The sequence below is a fragment of the Oncorhynchus gorbuscha genome, linkage group LG01 (genome assembly GCF_021184085.1).
Source record: "Oncorhynchus gorbuscha isolate QuinsamMale2020 ecotype Even-year linkage group LG01, OgorEven_v1.0, whole genome shotgun sequence".
NCBI lineage: Eukaryota > Metazoa > Chordata > Actinopteri > Salmoniformes > Salmonidae > Oncorhynchus > Oncorhynchus gorbuscha.
The window spans coordinates 102,177,214-102,196,269 of record NC_060173.1 but is presented as its reverse complement, the minus strand read 5'-3'; the positions used below and the strand labels follow the sequence as shown (position 1 = coordinate 102,196,269).

Below are 19,056 nucleotides of genomic sequence, written 5' to 3'. Positions count from 1 at the left end.
GGATATGGCAGCATCTTCGGTTGCTAAATTGTCAAATTAAACTCCAATTTAATTTCGCTATAAACCATTTTCCATTTTTGCCATTTTTTGAGTGTTGGTTTGGCTACAACCAATACTATTCAGCCTTTCTTACCAACACATAGGAAGTCATAGCGGACACCTATGAAGGACTGTGTGATGATGGCATCTCAGGTAAGCAGCACTAGGCGTTCTTCTGTCCAACTTCTACATAGCTAGTAGTTAGCTCTTACGATTCAGTGTCGTTTCATAACATTCTACTATATTACATACATACATACATACATACATACATACATACATACATACATACATACATACATACATACATACATACATACATACATACATACATACATACACACACACACACACACACACACACACACACACACACACACACACACACACACACACACACACACACACACACACACACACACACACACACACACACACACACACACACACACACACACACACATACATACATACATACATACATACCGTAGAATGATAAATCATGCAATTATTATTCTCAAGCTATCCAAAAACATTTTAGCTAAGAATGCCTGTTCTCGCCATTTTCAGTTGAATTCATCTAACTTTCTTGCAACTCATAAGCAGGCTATGTCCTATTTTGTTTCATAGTCGATATATAATCATATTTCATGACAGTGTAACGGTTAGCTTTTATTACAGAAGAATGAAAGAACACAATATGTCTGTCAGGGAATCCTATTCTGATATGTCAGATGAAGAGTTAGACCAGAAAGGCAGGGACATTAAGGCATAGATACCCCATGGGGGCTTTAGAATGGTCAAAGGAAGTCTCCAAGCCATGGGCCATTGTGTACAATGGCGGAGAGTTAGGGAGTCTCTGCAGCGTGTAGATGGCGCAGGTATCACTGCCAGGATGATCCAGCTTCGTTGCATTGCTCGGCAATGATGCTCTTTTCCTGCTCCCTCGTCCACATTGGTACAAATCATAAATTGATAAGGTACTAAGATGTATAATGTCTCCATAAAATCTAAGAAGTTAGTTATTTAGACTTTTTTATTCGGACTTATTTGTAGACAAATTTTTAATGATGTACTGGAGTTGATCTACATCAACTAGTAATACATAAAAGGGACGGCAGGGTAGCCTAGTGTTTAGAGCGTTGGACTAGTAATCGGAAGGTGGCAAGTTCAAACCCCCGCGCTGACAAGGTACAAATCTGTCGTTCTGCCCCTGAACAGGCAGTTAACCCACTGATCCTAGGCTGTCATTGAAAATAAGAATTTGTTCTTAACTGACTTGCCTTGTTAAAAAATAATAATAATAATAATAATGAAGCAGGTTAAACATTTCACTTTTAATTCCAATGCTTTTTCTTCAAGATACAACATTGTCATCTTTGGCGGTTATTATTTTGTATGCATATTGCATATTTCCGATCACCTAATGAACAACCACAATACCAGTCTGGTGTTTAGCGTAGGCTAACTCTTGTATAGATGTTCTATCTGGACACTGCGGCCAATAACAAAGCAGCAACTGCTTTTGGATCCTTTATGGATGGAGTCGGCAGCAATGGATGGCCTTCAAGGTAAATATTGCTATAGTAGAATGAAAAAAATAATTACTTGTATTGTGTTCTTCTAACATCTTGTGAGGAGTTACTTTCTGTATAGAAACCCTTGACATCTTCCTCATCAAACCTCGTAAGACGTCTTTCTGTGCTGTGTTGACGTATCCTGAAAATGACATCCGCTGCTTTAGACTGAACAGTCATATCTCAGTTATTGTTTTCATATCCACAAAAAATAAGCTATTTTCTTTACTTTCAGAGTGAGAGCTGATCAAGGAGTCAAAAATGTAGATATTGCCAGATGTTCTCTGTCCGAGGAACAGGCTGTGGAAGCTTTATTGCTGCCAAAAGTGTCCATAACCAGAGGTAATTAAACTGTTCTGTGTTCTTCTCTGCCTGTCTTGTTGTACATGGAACCTGTCTCACATGCATTCATTAAAAAACTCTTAAGATGCCAGCTGCTAATTTTAAGATTTACACCACATAAACATTATTGTCCCTGGACTATCAAGCCCCTGTTGCTGCCAAATTTATCGTCACTAATGCAGATTTGTTTCTCTTGAGCATTTCAGATTCAGCAGGCGGAGGACCTGCTTTATTGGGAGGATAATCTGGAATCTGGTAACAGTGACAATGGGGTCATTGTTCCTGACATCCCATGCCCCCTGTCTACTGAGAATCTTGCTGTGCTGCAACGTCAAGTGAACCCTACCACTGACACTTTTTAGGTGCAGTCCTCCCACACTATGTAGGATATTGTTTTAGCCCCAGTGCCACTTGATAATGGCAAACATTTGTATTTTTTTGGAGGAGGGTGAAAGGATAGCAGGCCTAGCTGTCAAAGCGAGAGAGTAGACTATTCTAGATAGAGCAGGTACTTTTGTGTATTCTATTTCTTGTGAGGTTTTCTGTCCTCAGATACAGAGAGCTGTGAAAGCTTGTCTGCAGATGAAGAGGTCCTAAAATCAGTGGTTCTCAGTCCTGGTCCTGGGGACTGGACCTGTTTTTGCCTTAGCTCTGATTCAAACGATTAACTCATCATCAAGCTTCAAGTGATATTTATGTATTTGTGACACTATCCTTGATATGATTCTGCTATTGTCACATGTTACACATGCATCTATCTATCCAATGGTATCATGATTTGTTATAAGTGATATTATACTTATGTTATACAGGAAGTATTATTAAAGAGATGCTTTACAGATCACCAACCATTTCGAATCCCACCGTACATTTTCCTATATGCAATATGGTTTCCGAGCTGGTCATGGGTGCACCCCAGCCACGCTCAAGGTCCTAAACGATATCATAACTGCCATCGACAAAAGACAATATTGTGCAGCCTTATGCATCAACCTGGCCAAGGCTTTCAACTCACCACATTCTTATCAGCAGACTCAACAGCCTTGGTTTCTGAAATGACTGCCTCGCCTGGTTCACCAACTTCTTCTCAGATAGAGTTCTATGTGTCAAATCTGTCCCTTGTTTGGACACTGTGTTAACTAACCTCCAGACGAGCTTCAATGCCATCCATACAACTCTCCTTCCGTGGCCTCCAACTGCTCTTAAATGCAAGTAAAACTAAATGCATGCTCTTCAACCCGATCATTGCACGCACCTGCCCGCCCGCCGAGCATCACTACTCTGAATGGTTCTGACTTAGAATATGTGGACAACTACAAATACCTAGGTGTCTAGCTAGACGGTAAACTCTCCTTCCAGACTCATATTAAGAAACTCCAATCCTAAATTAAATCTAGAATTGGTTTCCTATTTCACAATAAAGCATCCTTCACTCATGCTGCCAGACATACCCTCGTAAAACTGACTATCCTACTGATCCTTGACTTCGGCGATGTCATTTACAAAATAGCTTTCAACACTCTACTCAGCAAATTGGATGCAGTCTATCACAGTGCCATCTGTTTTGTCACCAAAGCCCCATATACTACCCACCACTGTGACCTGTATTCTTTCGTTGGCTGGCCCTCGCTTCATATTCGTCGCCAAACCCATCGGCTCCAGGTCATCTATAAGTCTTTGGTAGGTAAAGCCCCACCTTATCTCAGCTCACTGGTTACCATAGCAGCACCCACCAGTAGCACGCGCTCCAGCATGTGTATTTCACTGGTCATCCCCAAAGACAATTTCTCTTTTGGCCGCCTTTCCTTCCAGTTCTCTGCTGCCAATGACTGGAACGAATTGCAAAAATCACTGAAGCTGGAGACGCATATCTCCCTCACTCACTTTAAGCATCAGCTATCAGAGCAGCTTACAGATCATTGCACCTGTAAATAGCCCATCTGTAAATAGCTCATCCAACTACCTTATCCCCATATTGTTATTTTTATTTTTTGCTCCTTTGCATTACAGTATCTCTACTTGCATATTCATCTTCTGCACATCTATCACTACAGTGTTTATTTGCTAAATTGTAATTATTTTGCCACTTCTGCCTATTTATGGCCTTACCTCCCTAATCTTAATTAATTTGCACACACTGTATATAGACATTTCTATTGTGGTATTGACTGTACGTTTAATTTATTCCATGTGTAACTCTGTGTTGTTGTTTGTCTTGCACTGCTTTGCATTATCTTGGCCAGGTTGCAGTTGTAAATGAGAACTTGTTCTCTACTGGCCAACCTGGTGAAAAAAAAGACTAAATAAAAAACATTGAAATACAGATAGAGATGTAGTAGTCCCAGAGTTAATGATCCAAGGTCAGTTTTGCATTTCACCTCCTGATGATTATGATGACTGACCGTGTTAGAATAATTAAAAAATATATTTTTATCATGCGCTCTATCTCTATCCATCTGTCTCTCGTCTACAGGTATGTTTTGATGTGAGAGAGGAAGCCAGTTCCGTCATCGCCACCTCACCCACTCTTAAGATTCGGTCCGACTGGGAGCCCAAGGCTGATTAGGAGACACCGCTAGAGACACTATGGAATTGTGATGAACTGAGAGAATATTAGGGTAGCACTGTAATTCATTAATCATATGCTGTCTTTCCTGCTTCTCTGTTTTACCTCTTTCCTTTTTTGTCTTCTACACCCCTCTCCCCACCTTTCTTCCTCTTTAAAAAAAAAAATAATGCACACCATATGTGCATTGAAGTACAGATTAAACTTGTATTTAGAATTTTACAATTATAATATTTATAATGCATGTATTATGTATTTATAACACCTGGATAATGAACTTTCAATAAAGCATTTCACATTCTCCACTGGTTGAAATGAAGTATCTCATTAGAATACTACACCTATTCTGTGTCCTTAGATTAATGCAGGATTACATCAGTCTTACAAATTACAATGTGGAATCATTGATTCCCAGGGGCAGGAGTGGTAAACACTGTTGAATTGTATAACTGTAATACATACATGTAGACACAGCATCATTCAAAGAATGTAGTTTGATACACCTGGTATTGGATATGACTGAAAAAAGATTCATACCTGAACCGCACCTTTATTTGCCAAAGAAGAGTACATGATCAGTGAATATATTTTATGTACAGGCTACAATGTGTGGATCTCCTGTGTGGTAATAACTACAATACATGAATATAGGACTTGCATCCTTGGCACAATAAAGTTATTATAATCTACTCAATCCATAGGCTTCATTAATGTCATTCAGATTTTAAGTCGATACAACAACTATGATAGCTGAGGTTCATAGATAGGTTCTGAACTAATATTCATACCAACATTTTTAGGGTCCATACACAGATCGGATACCTACTGTAGCTAGCTACACATACATAGGCATACAGTTATTTTTATTCTCCACTACACAATAAGCAAATAGTTAGCTAGCTATGTTACTTCAGCTGCATTGCATGGCAAATGTAAGCAAGGCATGCTAACACAATTGTACAGTAAATGCTTTAGCTAGCTAGAATCTTTTCATCCACTGTTTCAGAAGAGGACAGCCTGGTTTGCTGTTTTTCTCAGGAGTCCCTAAAACATTAAACAACATGAATTACAAATTCCTTATTAATGTCATAACACCAGCTATCTAGCTAATGTTAGCTAGTCAGCTAACTTGCTAAATAGCGGTTTTTGTAAATTAACTTTATGACTAAAACATATGCACAATTGTTTATCTCTACATTAACTAACATATTCCTCTCAATTGTAAATGTTTTGCTTGACTCATATTGACGTTATAACTGCTTACATTTGCTTCCACTGTAATGTTTTGTCAGCCATCTTTGCTGAAGAAAGTTGCCAGGGACTGGTTTCCCGCGTCAAATTCGTCATTGTTCGTCAACCACTCGATATGATTGGTTATATAAAAACCTTGGGACTCAAATGCATAATGAGTGCTCTAACTCCCCCTTCTGGTGGTCTGGAGCAATGAAGCTGTGACGCTGGGTACTTCTAAGTCCCGTGGTGTAAGCTCGCAACTTTTAAAGGAGGAACCACTGAAAAACACACTGGCTGAGGAAAGGCACTACCAATATAAGTAAACCCCAAATCAATGTAGTTCTCATCATATTTGCGCCTCGTCGACGGTCCATTGTCCCTGCCTGTTGTTTGGTGCTTTCCTGGGTAAGGGGTGAGCTAGGTGAGTTAACAACAAATGTAGAATTACTGATGCTAGCATTGGATGTGCTCATGGAAGCAGAACAACTTGTGTCGTTGACAGGTGCCAGTGTAGTACTGCTGGACACTAGATGGTTTAGTTTTATCTTCGGCAGTGAAACGAGAATACTAATACAAAAAAAAAATGTGAATCACATTTTTATTTGGCGTATCCCTGATGGCATTGCGCATACCCCAGTTTGGGTATACCTGGTCTAGGGAATCCAAATGAATTCCTCTCGCCTGGCTGTACGCTCCGGTCATTTATATTTCCACAGCCTCTAGCTGCCAGACACAGACGGACCATTCAGATAGGCCTAGTACATCCTTACAGCCCTGTACTGTACTAGGCTGTATATATAGGTCAAGTAGAAGGCAGTGATTTCTGCTGAGGCCTGGCACGAGGGGCCACCCTCCATTTAAACTTAGCTGAGACTGTCACTGTCTGGCCATGAAGTTAAAGGACACGAAGAAGGGATCCCATGACTCGATACAGGGTTTGTTCTTCAATGAGCCTACAATGACATTATCTGTAATGATATTGTTAAGGTATTGTAATGTAGATTAGGCAGTAGCATTGTATTGGTATAACATTTTAAACTGAGACCTAACTGAAAGTGAATGAGTGATAAACTAGGTTGAGTTGTAGTGTAGCAGGTCTGCTTCTCTTGCCCTGTCTCATTGTGTGTTGGATGGAAGTTAGTAACACATGTACCTCCTGTTTAAAAGTGCTGAGTTCTGCAGTCAGTCAGAAGGGCCTGATGACTGCTGCCAGCCGGTGTGTCCTTCCTGTCAGTTCAGGGCTGCCTCTGTCAGTCGGCCTCCATGTTGCCATGGTTACTAGAAACAAAGACAGGAAGTTACACGGGGGTAAAATAAGTTACATCCCGTAAATATAATAATGGCACAGTAGGAGATGGTTGCAGCTTTACGGTCTCCTAACCAACTGTGCTATTGTGTGTTTTTTTGCGTTATTTGTAACTTATTTTCTACATGTTTCTGCCACCGTCTCTTATGAACAAAAATAGCTTCTAGATATCAGGACAGTGATTACTCACCTCATACTGGAATAATATTTTTTCTTTAACAAGTTGGATGTGATGGATTTACTTCAGACACCCGAAAAGGCCCAAATCCCTGTGATTCAGATGAGATTGAGATATCGGGGACGCACTTCGGGGTGCCTTGTAAGGATCTGATGGCGAGTGGGTAATCTGCCTCTACCATCAGTACTATTAGCCAACGTACAATCATTGGATAACAAAATAGACACACTACAATCACAAATATCCTACCAACAGGACATTAAAAACTGTAATACCTTATGTTTCACATAGTCGTGGCTGAACGACAACATCAATAACATACAGCTGGTGGGTTTTACGCTGCATCGGCAAGATGGAACAGCCGGCTCCGGTATGGCAAGGGGTGGTGGTCTGTGTATATTTGTAAACAGCTGGTGCATGAAATCTAATAGTCAGGAAGTCTTAAGGTTTTGCTCGCCTGAGATAGAGTATCTCATGATAAGCTGTAGACCACACTATTTACCAAGCAAGTTATCTATATTCTTCGTAGCTGTCTATTTACCACCACAAACCGATGCTGGCACTAAGACCGCACTCAATGAGCTGTATACGGCTATAAGCAAACAGGAAAACGCTCATCCAGAGGTGGCGTTCCTAGTGGCCCGGGACTTGAATGCAGGGAAACTCATCCGTTTTACCTCATTTCTACCAGCATGTTAAATGTGTAACCAGAGGGGAAAAAAACTCTAGACCACCTTTACTCCACGCACAGTACAAAGCTCTCCATTTAGCAAATCTGACCATATTTCTATCCTCCTGATTCCTGCTTACAAGTTTAAAACTCAAGAAGGAAACACCAGTGAAATGGTCAGATGACACAGATGATAAGATACAGGACTGTTTTGCTAGCACAGACTGGAATATGTTCCGGGATTCTTCCGCTGGCATTGAGGAGTACACCACATCAGTCACTGGCATCATCAATAAGTGCATTGATGACTTCGTCCCAACAGTTCTGTACGTACACACTACAACCAGTCAAATAAAACTTGATTTGAAAATAACTCTACTTCTGCCCTAGCCCCCGAGTCAGTGGAGTTTTACCTTGACATTAGGCCTACATGTCCCAGCAGTATAGGCTAGGCCCAGCAGCAATACATCTGCTCTAATCAATTTATTATGGAGCCTGTGTGTGTCAGTGTTTCTCATGTATCACGTTGGCAATAATCAACTAACCTAATGGAGTTATTAGTTTTCTACTGTAGATAAATTATGCAAGTGTGCATAATCAATATACGCAATAGTAATGAAACATTTGTTTTGTGTAATTTACTCCATTTGGATTTAAAATTCTCTATCCCGGATCCCATTAATTTGACTTGCAGCTAGTCAAACAGTAATATGCACAGTTTAGTGAAATAGTGTTTGTGTTTGTTTATGTTGCGCTGACATGTTTGTTGGAGACATTCACATGAACCTGGGAAAGATGTGACTGAAATCCCCTGAGGCAGGACAGAGAAGAGAGGGAAAGAGAGGGGGGGGGGTGGGGAGGGGTAAAGTGAGTTGCTTGACATGCAGAGGCTTCGGAAATAGACGTAAGACTGGCTTAATGCTCTGCCTTAACAGGGACAGTTGTTTCTTATCTCTGTGTGCTGACTGTATGACAAATTGATTCCTGTTGTTCTTTTCTTCTGTCTGTCTGTCATGTGCTGGTAGTGTGCTCAGTTTTTGAATGGAAATGTCTGTCTTTAGGGCTCAGACACACCAATAGCATATGCTGGCCAAGAGTACTTTGCACCTCTGAACATAATTTGCGAACCGAGTGGACACCGATTTTACATGTGGACTCATGTTTGGCAGTCAGCCAACAAGTCTGCAGCGGGTGGTCCCTAAACACAGAGCGCTGAACAATCGGCAGAAGAACGCTAGATCCACATTCGGTGCGATGTGTGTGAGCCTTTACTCAGAAACCAAGCTGAAGTAGCAAAGTGTCATGTCAAGCCTCCACATTGCCCATAAGCACTCAATTACGTTGCGCCAGATGTCATGCATTTCAATTGGGGACGTCCACAATCGAGTGGAATTGCAATGCCCCCTTGCATTTGAAGGATCCGTTGCGAGACGGACTCCATATATTTCAACAAAAAAAAAACTTTACGTTGTCTTCAGTCCAGCCAGAGTCTGTCGAAGAACAGGAAGTTACCAAACCACAGAAGAAGATTTAAATGTGGTTTTCGGTGAAGGCTTAACTTCTTATGGCTGCAGGGGCAGTATTGAGAAGCTTGGATGAAAGGTGCCCAGAGTAAACGGCCTTCTCCTCAGTCCCAGTTGCTAATATATGCATATTATTATTAGACAGAAAACACTCTGAAGTTTCTAAAACTGTTTGAATGATGTCTGTGAGTATAACAGAACTCATATGGCAGGCAAAAACCGGAGAAGAAATCCAAACAGGAAGTGGGAAATCTGAGGTTGTTCGATTTTCAATCCAGCCCCTATTGAATACACAGTGGGATATTGGTTATGTTGCACTTCCTAAGGCTTCCAATAGATGTCGACCGTCTTTAGAAACTTGAATGAGGCTTCTACTGTATTGTGGGGCCGGATGAGAGCTCTTTGAGTCAGTGGTCTGGCAGAGAGCCAAGTCCTGGTCATGCGCATTTCACATGATAGCGACCTGCGTTCCATGGCATTTCTACAGACAATGGAATTCTCCGGTTGGAACGTTATTGATGATTTATGATAACAACATCCTAAAGATTGATTCCATACTTAGTTTGACAAGTTTCTTCGACCTGTAATATAACTTTTTGAAGTTTTCATCCGACGTTCGGCTGGACATGCACGAGCATTTGGATTTGTGTACTAAACGTGCTAACAAAAGTAGCTACTTGGACATAAATAATGGACATTATCGAACAAGGATTCTTGGGAGTGCATTCTGATGAAGATCATCAAAGGTAAGGGAATATTTATAATGTTATTTCTGATTTCTGTTGACTCCAACATGGCTGATAATTTTTTTTCTCAGATTATTGCATGGTTTGCTTTTTCCGTAAAGTTTTTTTGAAATCTGACACAGCAGTTGCATTATCTCTATTTCCATGTCTAACAATTGTATTTATCAACATTTATAATGAGTGTTTCTGTAAAGTGATGTGGCTCTCTGCAATATCATTGGATGTTTTTGGAACTAGTGAACGTAACACGCCAATGTATACTGAGATTTTTTTCCGGACACTGATTAACAACAAGATTACCTTTAAAACGGTATAAAACACATGTATGTTTGAGGAATTTAATTATGAGATGTCTGTTGTTTTGAATTTGGCACCCTGCACTTTCACTGGCTATTGTCATATCGATCCCGTTAATGGGATTGCAGCCCTAAGAAGTTTTAATGGGATAGCTAGCATCTTGTTAATAATTACCCATTGCTACAAGTGAGTACTATATTAATAGTAGTATTAAATAATACACTTTGGCTGCTAAGCCACTTATATTATGACTGTTGCCTCACTTTTCTTTCTCCCTAATATCCAATTGGTAGTCTTGTCCCATCGTTGCAACTCCTGTACGGACTCGGGAGAGGCTAAGGTTGAGAACCATGCGTCCTCTGAATCACGACTCTGCCAAGCTGCGCTGCTTCTTGACATACTGCTCGCTTAACCCGGAAGCCAGCCGTACCAATGTGTCAGAGGAAACACTGTGCAACTGGCGACCGAAGTTAGCTTGCAGGCACCCTGCCCGCCACAAGGAGTCGCTCGAGCGCGATGGGACAAGGACATCCAGGCCGGCCAAACCTTCCCCTAACCTGGACGACACTGGGCCAATTGTGCGCTGCCTCATGGGTCTCCCGGTCATGGCTGGATGCGACACAGCCTGGGATCGATCCCAGGGCTGTAGGGACGCTTCAAGCACTGTGATGCAGTGCCTTAGACCTCTGCGCCACTCAGGAGGCCGTGATGTTTGTTTTTGATGATAATTATTAGATATAGGTCGTTAGCTACAGTGGTATCTTCAACCTAGGCTAGCTTTTAGGTAGCTAGCTGCTCTGCAGTGCAAGCTAGCTTGACTTGCTGTAAAGCTAGAGAAAAAAGTTGAGGAAAAATTAACAAAACATGTTTTATTATCACCTGAAACGATCTATTATATATCATGTCTTGAATAAAAAGGTCGTATTTTGCAATCTCCCAAAATAAATGCGATCTCTGACGGGAGATGGCCTCCATCTTGCTTTACAAACACTACACTTGTCCGTTCAGTAGCGGGGCAAGAATTTGTGATGATGTACGGCCTAATGAAATGAGTCACAATGTAAACCGGGCATCAATTTTACAGCAGTTACAGTTCATGTGTTTACCTGTATACCCAGAACAAAATATTTTGCATAATTGTGTCAGATGTTCGATTAAATTCTTTGGGAAGATGTGTTAGAAAATGTACTAATGAGAATAGTGAAGTCGCCACCCCTCTAAACGGAAAAAGTTCTGCCAGTTTGGGGCAAGTCTATGACAAGTCAATGGGCTAAATGTCCCCTTGAAATTATCAGTGGCAAAATCAGCGTACTGGAACAAAGTTCCTCATTAGTCTTGCATCCCACAGTCGGTCGACAGATGCAACAACCATTTATGTTATGTGCATGTGTCAACAAGACATTACCTGTACTGGGGCGGGGTGGAGGTTGTCATGGTAACCAGCTAAGCTTGGCTGTGGCCATGCCTGGAGGGAGGGAGGGAGGGGTAGAGTGGAGAGAGGAAGATGCGTGTCAGTAGGCTATGCTACACAGAAGCAGGAAGGACAGGGCTTGGTCCCTTCCTTGACAAAGCCTTCACAACAGTGTGAAGGGAGTTGTTACAGTATGTTACAGGACGCAGTTAATTTTCCAGATCCAATTTATCCTCATTACAGTGACTCTGTACATAGCCGCAGGAAGGTTAGGTTTACAGTATATTAGGTTTAAAGGTCTGTGGAATGGTGTGTACAATGTACTACTCAACCTCATTATACACAGGCTACATTGACTAATTTAGCCTACTTGTGGAACAGTGCATACAGTGCAACATGAAATAGATGCATAATACTCGCTATCAAGGCTGACTTCAAATACCAACGTCAATGTAAAAGTAACCAGAGCATAAAACAGCTATGCCAGGTAAATCCTACACATGCATTGAAATAAGGCATACATCAAAAGGAATGACTAAGGCCTACAATTGACAGCGACAAGACAAACAAACTCGACCAAGGAATGAAGACAAATCTACACATTAAGGCCACACCCGTGATTCAGTACCGCTGAATGGACAGCGCCTCTGTACAGGTAGGCATAGTGGAGCTCTGTGGGGTGTGGCTGAATAGACAGTGTCTCTGTCTAGTTCCCAGCAAGAATTAGGCTATTCAGTTTGTGGGCAATTAGACATTTTCTGGGCACAGTTGAGTAGCCTACAATGCTTCATATGAAAATCCTGACTGGACACATATCTTTAGAAATTGTAGGATCAATTGTAAGTTGCAGACCCCCTGCTATATGAAGTCACCCTTGTGGAACGGTGCACACAGTCTACTATGACAGTGTAAATGTCTCGTGCGCTTCCCACCAAAATTGTTGCTCTGCATTCAGAGATGTTCATTATAATGTGTGCACCCAGTTCATTTTTGTATTTTCCTGTCTGCATTATTCACTAGAAAAGGGAAACATTCTGTCAATATTGAACAAAGTGTTTTTGAGAATATTGAAACATTATATAACGGAACAAGGCGGCTCAGAGAATATTGAAACATTTGTATCAACAAGACTGCTCTGAGAATATAGTAGCCAACACAGAGGCAGCTTGTCTCTTTCTGATATTATTGTGTTGCCTACACAGCATCTGGGTGCTCACTATATACAAAAAACAGCCCTACATCCACACTATAGCTAAATTATGTTTAATGACGTTTTGCCAGCAAGATTAATCTGTTAGAATATCTAATTTTAATTCAGGGAGATGGACAAGCGAGACTAAGAGGTGGAAATGCATTATACTAGAGGCAGGCAGGTATAATACAGTGGCAAGAAAAAGTCTGTGAACCCTTTGAAATACCTTGAATTCTGCATAAATTATTCATAAAATCTGGTCTTCATCTAGGTCACAACAATAGACAAACACAGTCTGCTTAAACTAATAACACACAACTGATGATACGTTGTCATGTCTTAAAATGAACACACCGTGTAAACATTCACAGTGCAGGGTGGGAAAAGTATGTGAAACCTTGGATTTCTAACTGGTTCACCCTCCTTTTGGCAACAATAACCTCAACCAAATGTTTTCTGTAGTTGCGGATCAGACCTGCACAACGGCCAGGAGGAATTGTGGACCATTCCTCTTTACAAAACTCATTTCAGTTTCAGTTCATCGATATTCTTGGGATGTCTGGTGTGAACTGCTCTCTTGAGGTCATGCCACAGCATCTCAATGGGGTTGAGGTCAGGACTGACTGGGAGGAAGGAGTCTTATGGCCTGGGGTAGAAGCTGTTTAGAAGCCTCTTGGACCTAGACTTGGCGCTCCGGTACCACTTGCCGTGAGGTAGCAGAGAGAACAGTCTATGACTAGGGTGGCTGGAGTCTAGGATGGCAAGAAGCTTGGCCCCAGTGATGTACTCGGCCGTACGCACTACCCTCTGTAGTGCCTTGTGGCAGAGCAGTTGCCATGGGGGCGGCCCCTCAGGAAGTCCAGGATCCAGTTGGGAGGTGTTTAGTCCCAGGGTCCTTATTGATGAGCTTTGAGGGCACTATGGTGTTGAACGCTGAGCTTTAGTCAATGAATAACATTCTCACATAGGTGTTCCTTTTGTCAAGGTGGGAAAGGACCGTGTGGAATGCAATAGAGATTGCATCATCTGTGGATCTGTTGGGGCTGTATGCAATCCAGGTAATTGTAGGGATGTAGGGATGATGATGTAGGTCTACAGCAAGAAGTTAAAAAAGTTAGGTAACCATTCATTATTTGCAATCTCAATTATCATTCTGTCACTGCATGGCAATGCACATTTGCTATAGCCTAAAATTGTTATTGTCTTTGAAGCCATGATGCTGTAAGAGGGTATGACTCTGTATGAGGGTAGTTGTTGAAACATTTGGAGATTACTTTACAAAAAAGTTGAATCTACTATTTCCATGACTCTTTCTATTGATAACTCCCAGTTTAACACTGCTATAAGAACTTCTGAAACATCTCTCACTGAAGCTCAAAGGCCATGATGGTTAACATATATGGCAGACGATATGTTATGAAACAGCCTTGCCAAGGGATATCAGTTGCCCAGAGCATATTATAATTAAATTGCATAAAAGTGTACCTTCATCACCTCATGTGCACCGCACAACAGAGACATGCCGATAGATATAGAAGGTTATGGACTCGCCGGCTCCCGCTTTCTCTTGTTGTGCTATTTACAAACACGTGACTGGCTCAACTGTTCTGCGGAACAACGGCAAGCTTCATAATGTCAAATAATGTGACAGGTGAAATGAACGTAATCTATTTTCTCTGTTAACGTATTGCTGACTGTGGGTATTAACTTAAAAAATAGCTACGAATATTGACATTTATTGGAGAACTCCAGAGAAATAGTTTTGATGGTATTGAAAAACCATCCTGTGTCTTTTTCCAGATACCACAGTATACGGTATATACAATATACCGCCCAAGCTTTGTAGACTGTTGACTGGGCCTTGTGTGTAGTACTGTGTGTAATATCAGTATTGCTTTTCTGTATCCGGGCAGCAGGGTAGCCTAGTGGTAAGAGCTTTGGACTAGTAACTGAAAGGTTGCAAGTTCAAATCCCTGAGCTGACAAGGTACACATCTGTCATTCTGCCCCTGAATAGGCAGTTAACCCACTGTTCCTAGGCTGTCATTGAAAATAAGAATTTGTTCTTAACTGACTTGCCTAGTAAAATAAAGATAATATAATAAAAAAAGTGTGTTTTACTCACTGTCTACCTGTTGTGCCATCTGTGTCCACAGGTGGTGTCAGTGAGTGTTTTGAGCATAGTGACAGTGTGTGTGTGTGAGACAGAGACCAGTGATGGCTGCCAGTAAGAATAAGACCCAGAGTTCTCTGGCCCTGCACAAGGTCATCATGGTAGGCAGTGGTGGTGTGGGCAAGTCTGCACTCACACTGCAGTTCATGTACGACGAGGTGAGAACACGCACGCACGCACGCACCACGCACGCACGCACACTCTTAGCTCAACTCATTGCATAGCTACAGCAGTATTGACACGGTTCATGCTCATTGTTACATTGTGTTGAACCCTGTTATCCAACTTGACAAGAATTAAATAAAAGTTCACATTACCCAAAGTTAAACTGTTTCCCGTTAAGTACTGTGACACAATGACTGTGTGGTTGAGGTGTTCGTCTTGGTCCTCTGTCCAGTTTGTGGAGGACCACGAGACACCATGGCAGACAGCTACATACTATCTGCCTAACTTAGTCTTGTCTGTTGGAGACATACTGACGGTTCTGTGGTTTCCTCCTCCTAGTTCGTAGAGGACTACGAGCCCACCAAGGCAGACAGCTACAGGAAGAAGGTAGTGCTGGATGGAGAGGAGGTCCAGATCGATATCCTGGACACGGCTGGACAGGAGGACTATGCTGCTATCAGAGACAACTACTTCAGGAGTGGAGAGGGATTCCTGCTAGTCTTCTCCATCACAGAACACGAGTCTTTCACAGCCACAGCAGAGTTCAGGTTGGTGATCCTTCATTAGTTAGCATGTATGGCAGTGATGACAGTCATATGGCGGTGAGTCAGATTGGAGAGTCACAATGATGACAGTAACGATAGAATACCCAAGCCGAGATGTGTGTGTGTGTGTGTGTGTGTGTGTGTGTGTGTGTGTGTGTGTGTGTGTGTGTGTGTGTGTGTGTGTGTGTGTGTGTGTGTGTGTGTGTGTGTGTGTGTGTGTGTGTGTGTGTGTGTGTGTGTGTGTGTGTGTGTGTGTGTGGTGCATGCATCTAGGACCTGTGTACCTTAAATGCTTGTTTGTGGATCTACAATCCTAATAAGTCTTTATAATGTGTGTTTTTTAGAGAGCAGATCCTGCGTGTGAAAGCGGAAGAGGATAAGATTCCTCTGTTGGTGGTGGGGAACAAGTCTGACTTGGAGGACCGCAGACAGGTGTCTGTAGACGAGGCCCGAGCCAAGGCAGAGGAGTGGGGGGTGCAGTACGTGGAGACATCAGCCAAGACGCGAGCCAACGTCGACAAGGTACTGTGTGTGTTTGTGTGTATGGGTGGGTGGGTGTGTTTATAATTACATATTGTAGACAATTCTCTCCTATACATAATTTTCAAGGTGCTCAAGTAATTCAGAAATAGTGGTGGACTATCACTTGTGTAATTGTCTGTTCAGGTAAATGTGTGTGGTAACATGGTTCCTTTTCATTCTCAAGGTATTCTTTGACCTGATGCGGGAGGTGCGGGGAAAGAAGATGTCGGAAAACAAGGACAAAAACGGCAAGGGGAAGCACAAGAATAAGAACAAGAAGAGTTTCAAAGAGCGATGCTGTTTACTCTGAACGCAACATGGACCTTTACAACACAAAACACCACAATCTATCGTTACGCTGAGGAACCAACTTGACCAGAATCACAGTGCATCCATCCTCACGTTGAGTTGAAATATGTGTCTGTTAGTATTGAATCTGGCCATATTTTTAGTGTTGTTTATCAGGTTTGGGGTCAGATCTATTTAAACTGTCAATTCCAGAAGTTAACTAATATTCCAATTGCAATTTTGCTCATTGCTTTTTAAACAGAAAATTGGAATTTGGAATTTCAGTTTACTTGTTGAAGTGAAATGGATTTTTTTTTCCCAACCCAGGTGTTTACCACATTCTCAACCACTGATGTTTATTTTTTAAATGGAAGGTGACCACTGTTCTGTGACTTGGACTGCAATGCATGACCTCTCCCCTGATAACAACAAACCAATTACCAAACTGCCCCAAACACTAACTTCAGTCTGCTTGGATCTTGTTCTGTCTATCAATATGTCTGTCCTTTATGATCAACAGATGGTCATGCCATTTATTTTAGTCTACAACCTGCATGGGGATTTTAATCTAGAATGGGAATGGATCTGTGAATGGGGATAGGTTCAGTCAAGGACAGAAATGTAGTGAAACTCTATTCAATGCTTTTCACTGATGTTTGTTTGTGGTATGGACATCAGACTAAGCTTAGTTTGTTAATGATTTAAAAAAAGAAACATTTACCAGTTAGTAAAAGGGACTAGGACTGAGCGTGTCATTGTTTCCTCTACAATAGGAGAAAGCAATTGTCAATCAAGAAGGCTCATCGTCTTAGGATTCAAAGCACATGTGATATTATTAGGGCCAGTCAGTTTACATTGTCAGGAAAAACTCCTGGCCCTGGTCTAAGTAGGATGGATGTTGAAGTGTGAAGTTGTAACAGTTTACTAACCAGAGATCAGGCCCTACACCCAAACAAGGGCACTGCGTTCATCCACCTCTGGCCTGCTCGCCTCCCTACCACTGAGGAAGTACAGCTCCCGCTCAGCCCAGTCAAAACTGTTCGCTGCCCTGGCCCCCCAATGGTGGAACAAACTCCCTCACGACGCCAGGACAGCGGAGTCAATCACCACCTTCCGGAGACACCTGAAACCCCACCTCTTTAAGGAATACCTAGGATAGGTTAAGTAATCCCTCTCACCCCACCCCCCCTAAGTTTTAGATGCACTATTGTTAAGTGACTGTCCCACTGGATGTCATAAGGTGAATGCACCAATTTGTAAGTCGCTCTGGATAAGAGCGTCTGCTAAATGACTTAAATGTAAAATGTAATGTAAATGTAGATCCTGTGGTAATGGACAGTCAGTGTTTCTGGAGACCCCTACTGGCATTCCTTGGTAAATACAGGAACTGAAAATGGAACTACCCCCACATCCATAAGTCCTTTCGATATGAGTCAGTTGGCACCATAAGTGTTGGCACCATAACTATCAGCCAGTCATCTTCAGTTTTGGGTTATTAATATTTGTACTTATTTTGGGTTTTATTCAAATGCTTTTTTTGTAGAAAGTGCACTACATTGTTGCCAATACCTTAAAAAAATAACTGTTCAGAGTTCCCATGCTAGAGAATGCTAAAGCAGTTGGTGCCATCAACACAAGGATAACATGATATCGCCTACCAACTAATCTCTATATAAATAATGTTTGTTAATTAACTGAGTGAATGTATGTGCATCAGACAACAGTTGATACTTCTGGTTCCTTTGTGTCCGTGTGAATGAAACCTGGGTCATGTTATTTGGCACCAAATGGAAGAAAATTGACTGAAACAGGAAGGGAATTTTTTGTTGTTGCTGAAAAACATTGTGCCCTAATGAACGCCACTCTGGTGAGGGACACAGTTTGTTCGCTGTTATTGTTGGATCAGTCACTCTGTTCTGCCCTACAACAGTAAAGTAATATTTCCAACAACTGTCCTAACTGTTCTGCTCTTTTATAAAAATGTGTGTCCTCTTCTGTTGTTTTAAAGCTAGTCTACTATTGCTAGGTTTTTCACTGTATCTTCTGAACAAAAAATGACTTCAAAATGTTGCCAAATAAATGCTTTTTTCTTTGTAATATTGGCGTGGTCTTCTAAAAGTAAAATTGTCACTATAGTGTGTAAAATGTATTTGATTCAAACAAATGGAAGTAGACAATATTTCCTTTTGATGTACTTTTTTAATGTATATTTGGAAATGAATACTAGTATTCCAGTACTTGATATACCTCTCAACTGTGTTTCTGATTGCATGCATGTGCAGTA

General features: G+C 41.5%; 1 protein-coding gene across 2 annotated transcripts in view; it reads left to right on the top strand.

Annotated features, from left to right (window-relative positions):
* LOC124047548 (ras-related protein Ral-B-like) overlaps positions 1-17,704 on the top strand; it is a 43,987-nt gene extending 26,283 nt beyond the window's left edge. Inside the window, exons 2-7 of one of the 2 annotated variants that reach the window (XM_046367869.1) lie at positions 1,852-1,958; positions 2,165-2,320; positions 15,236-15,410; positions 15,757-15,965; positions 16,307-16,484; positions 16,669-17,704. In XM_046367869.1, the coding sequence (XP_046223825.1) occupies positions 15,297-15,410; positions 15,757-15,965; positions 16,307-16,484; positions 16,669-16,794 (627 nt within the window). In that variant the 5' untranslated portion in view covers positions 1,852-1,958; positions 2,165-2,320; positions 15,236-15,296 and the 3' untranslated portion in view covers positions 16,795-17,704. The remainder of the gene's footprint in view (positions 1-1,851; positions 1,959-2,164; positions 2,321-15,235; positions 15,411-15,756; positions 15,966-16,306; positions 16,485-16,668) is intronic. The other variant, XM_046367862.1, reaches the window with a different exon arrangement.
* Positions 17,705-19,056: the final 1,352 nt, after the last annotated feature.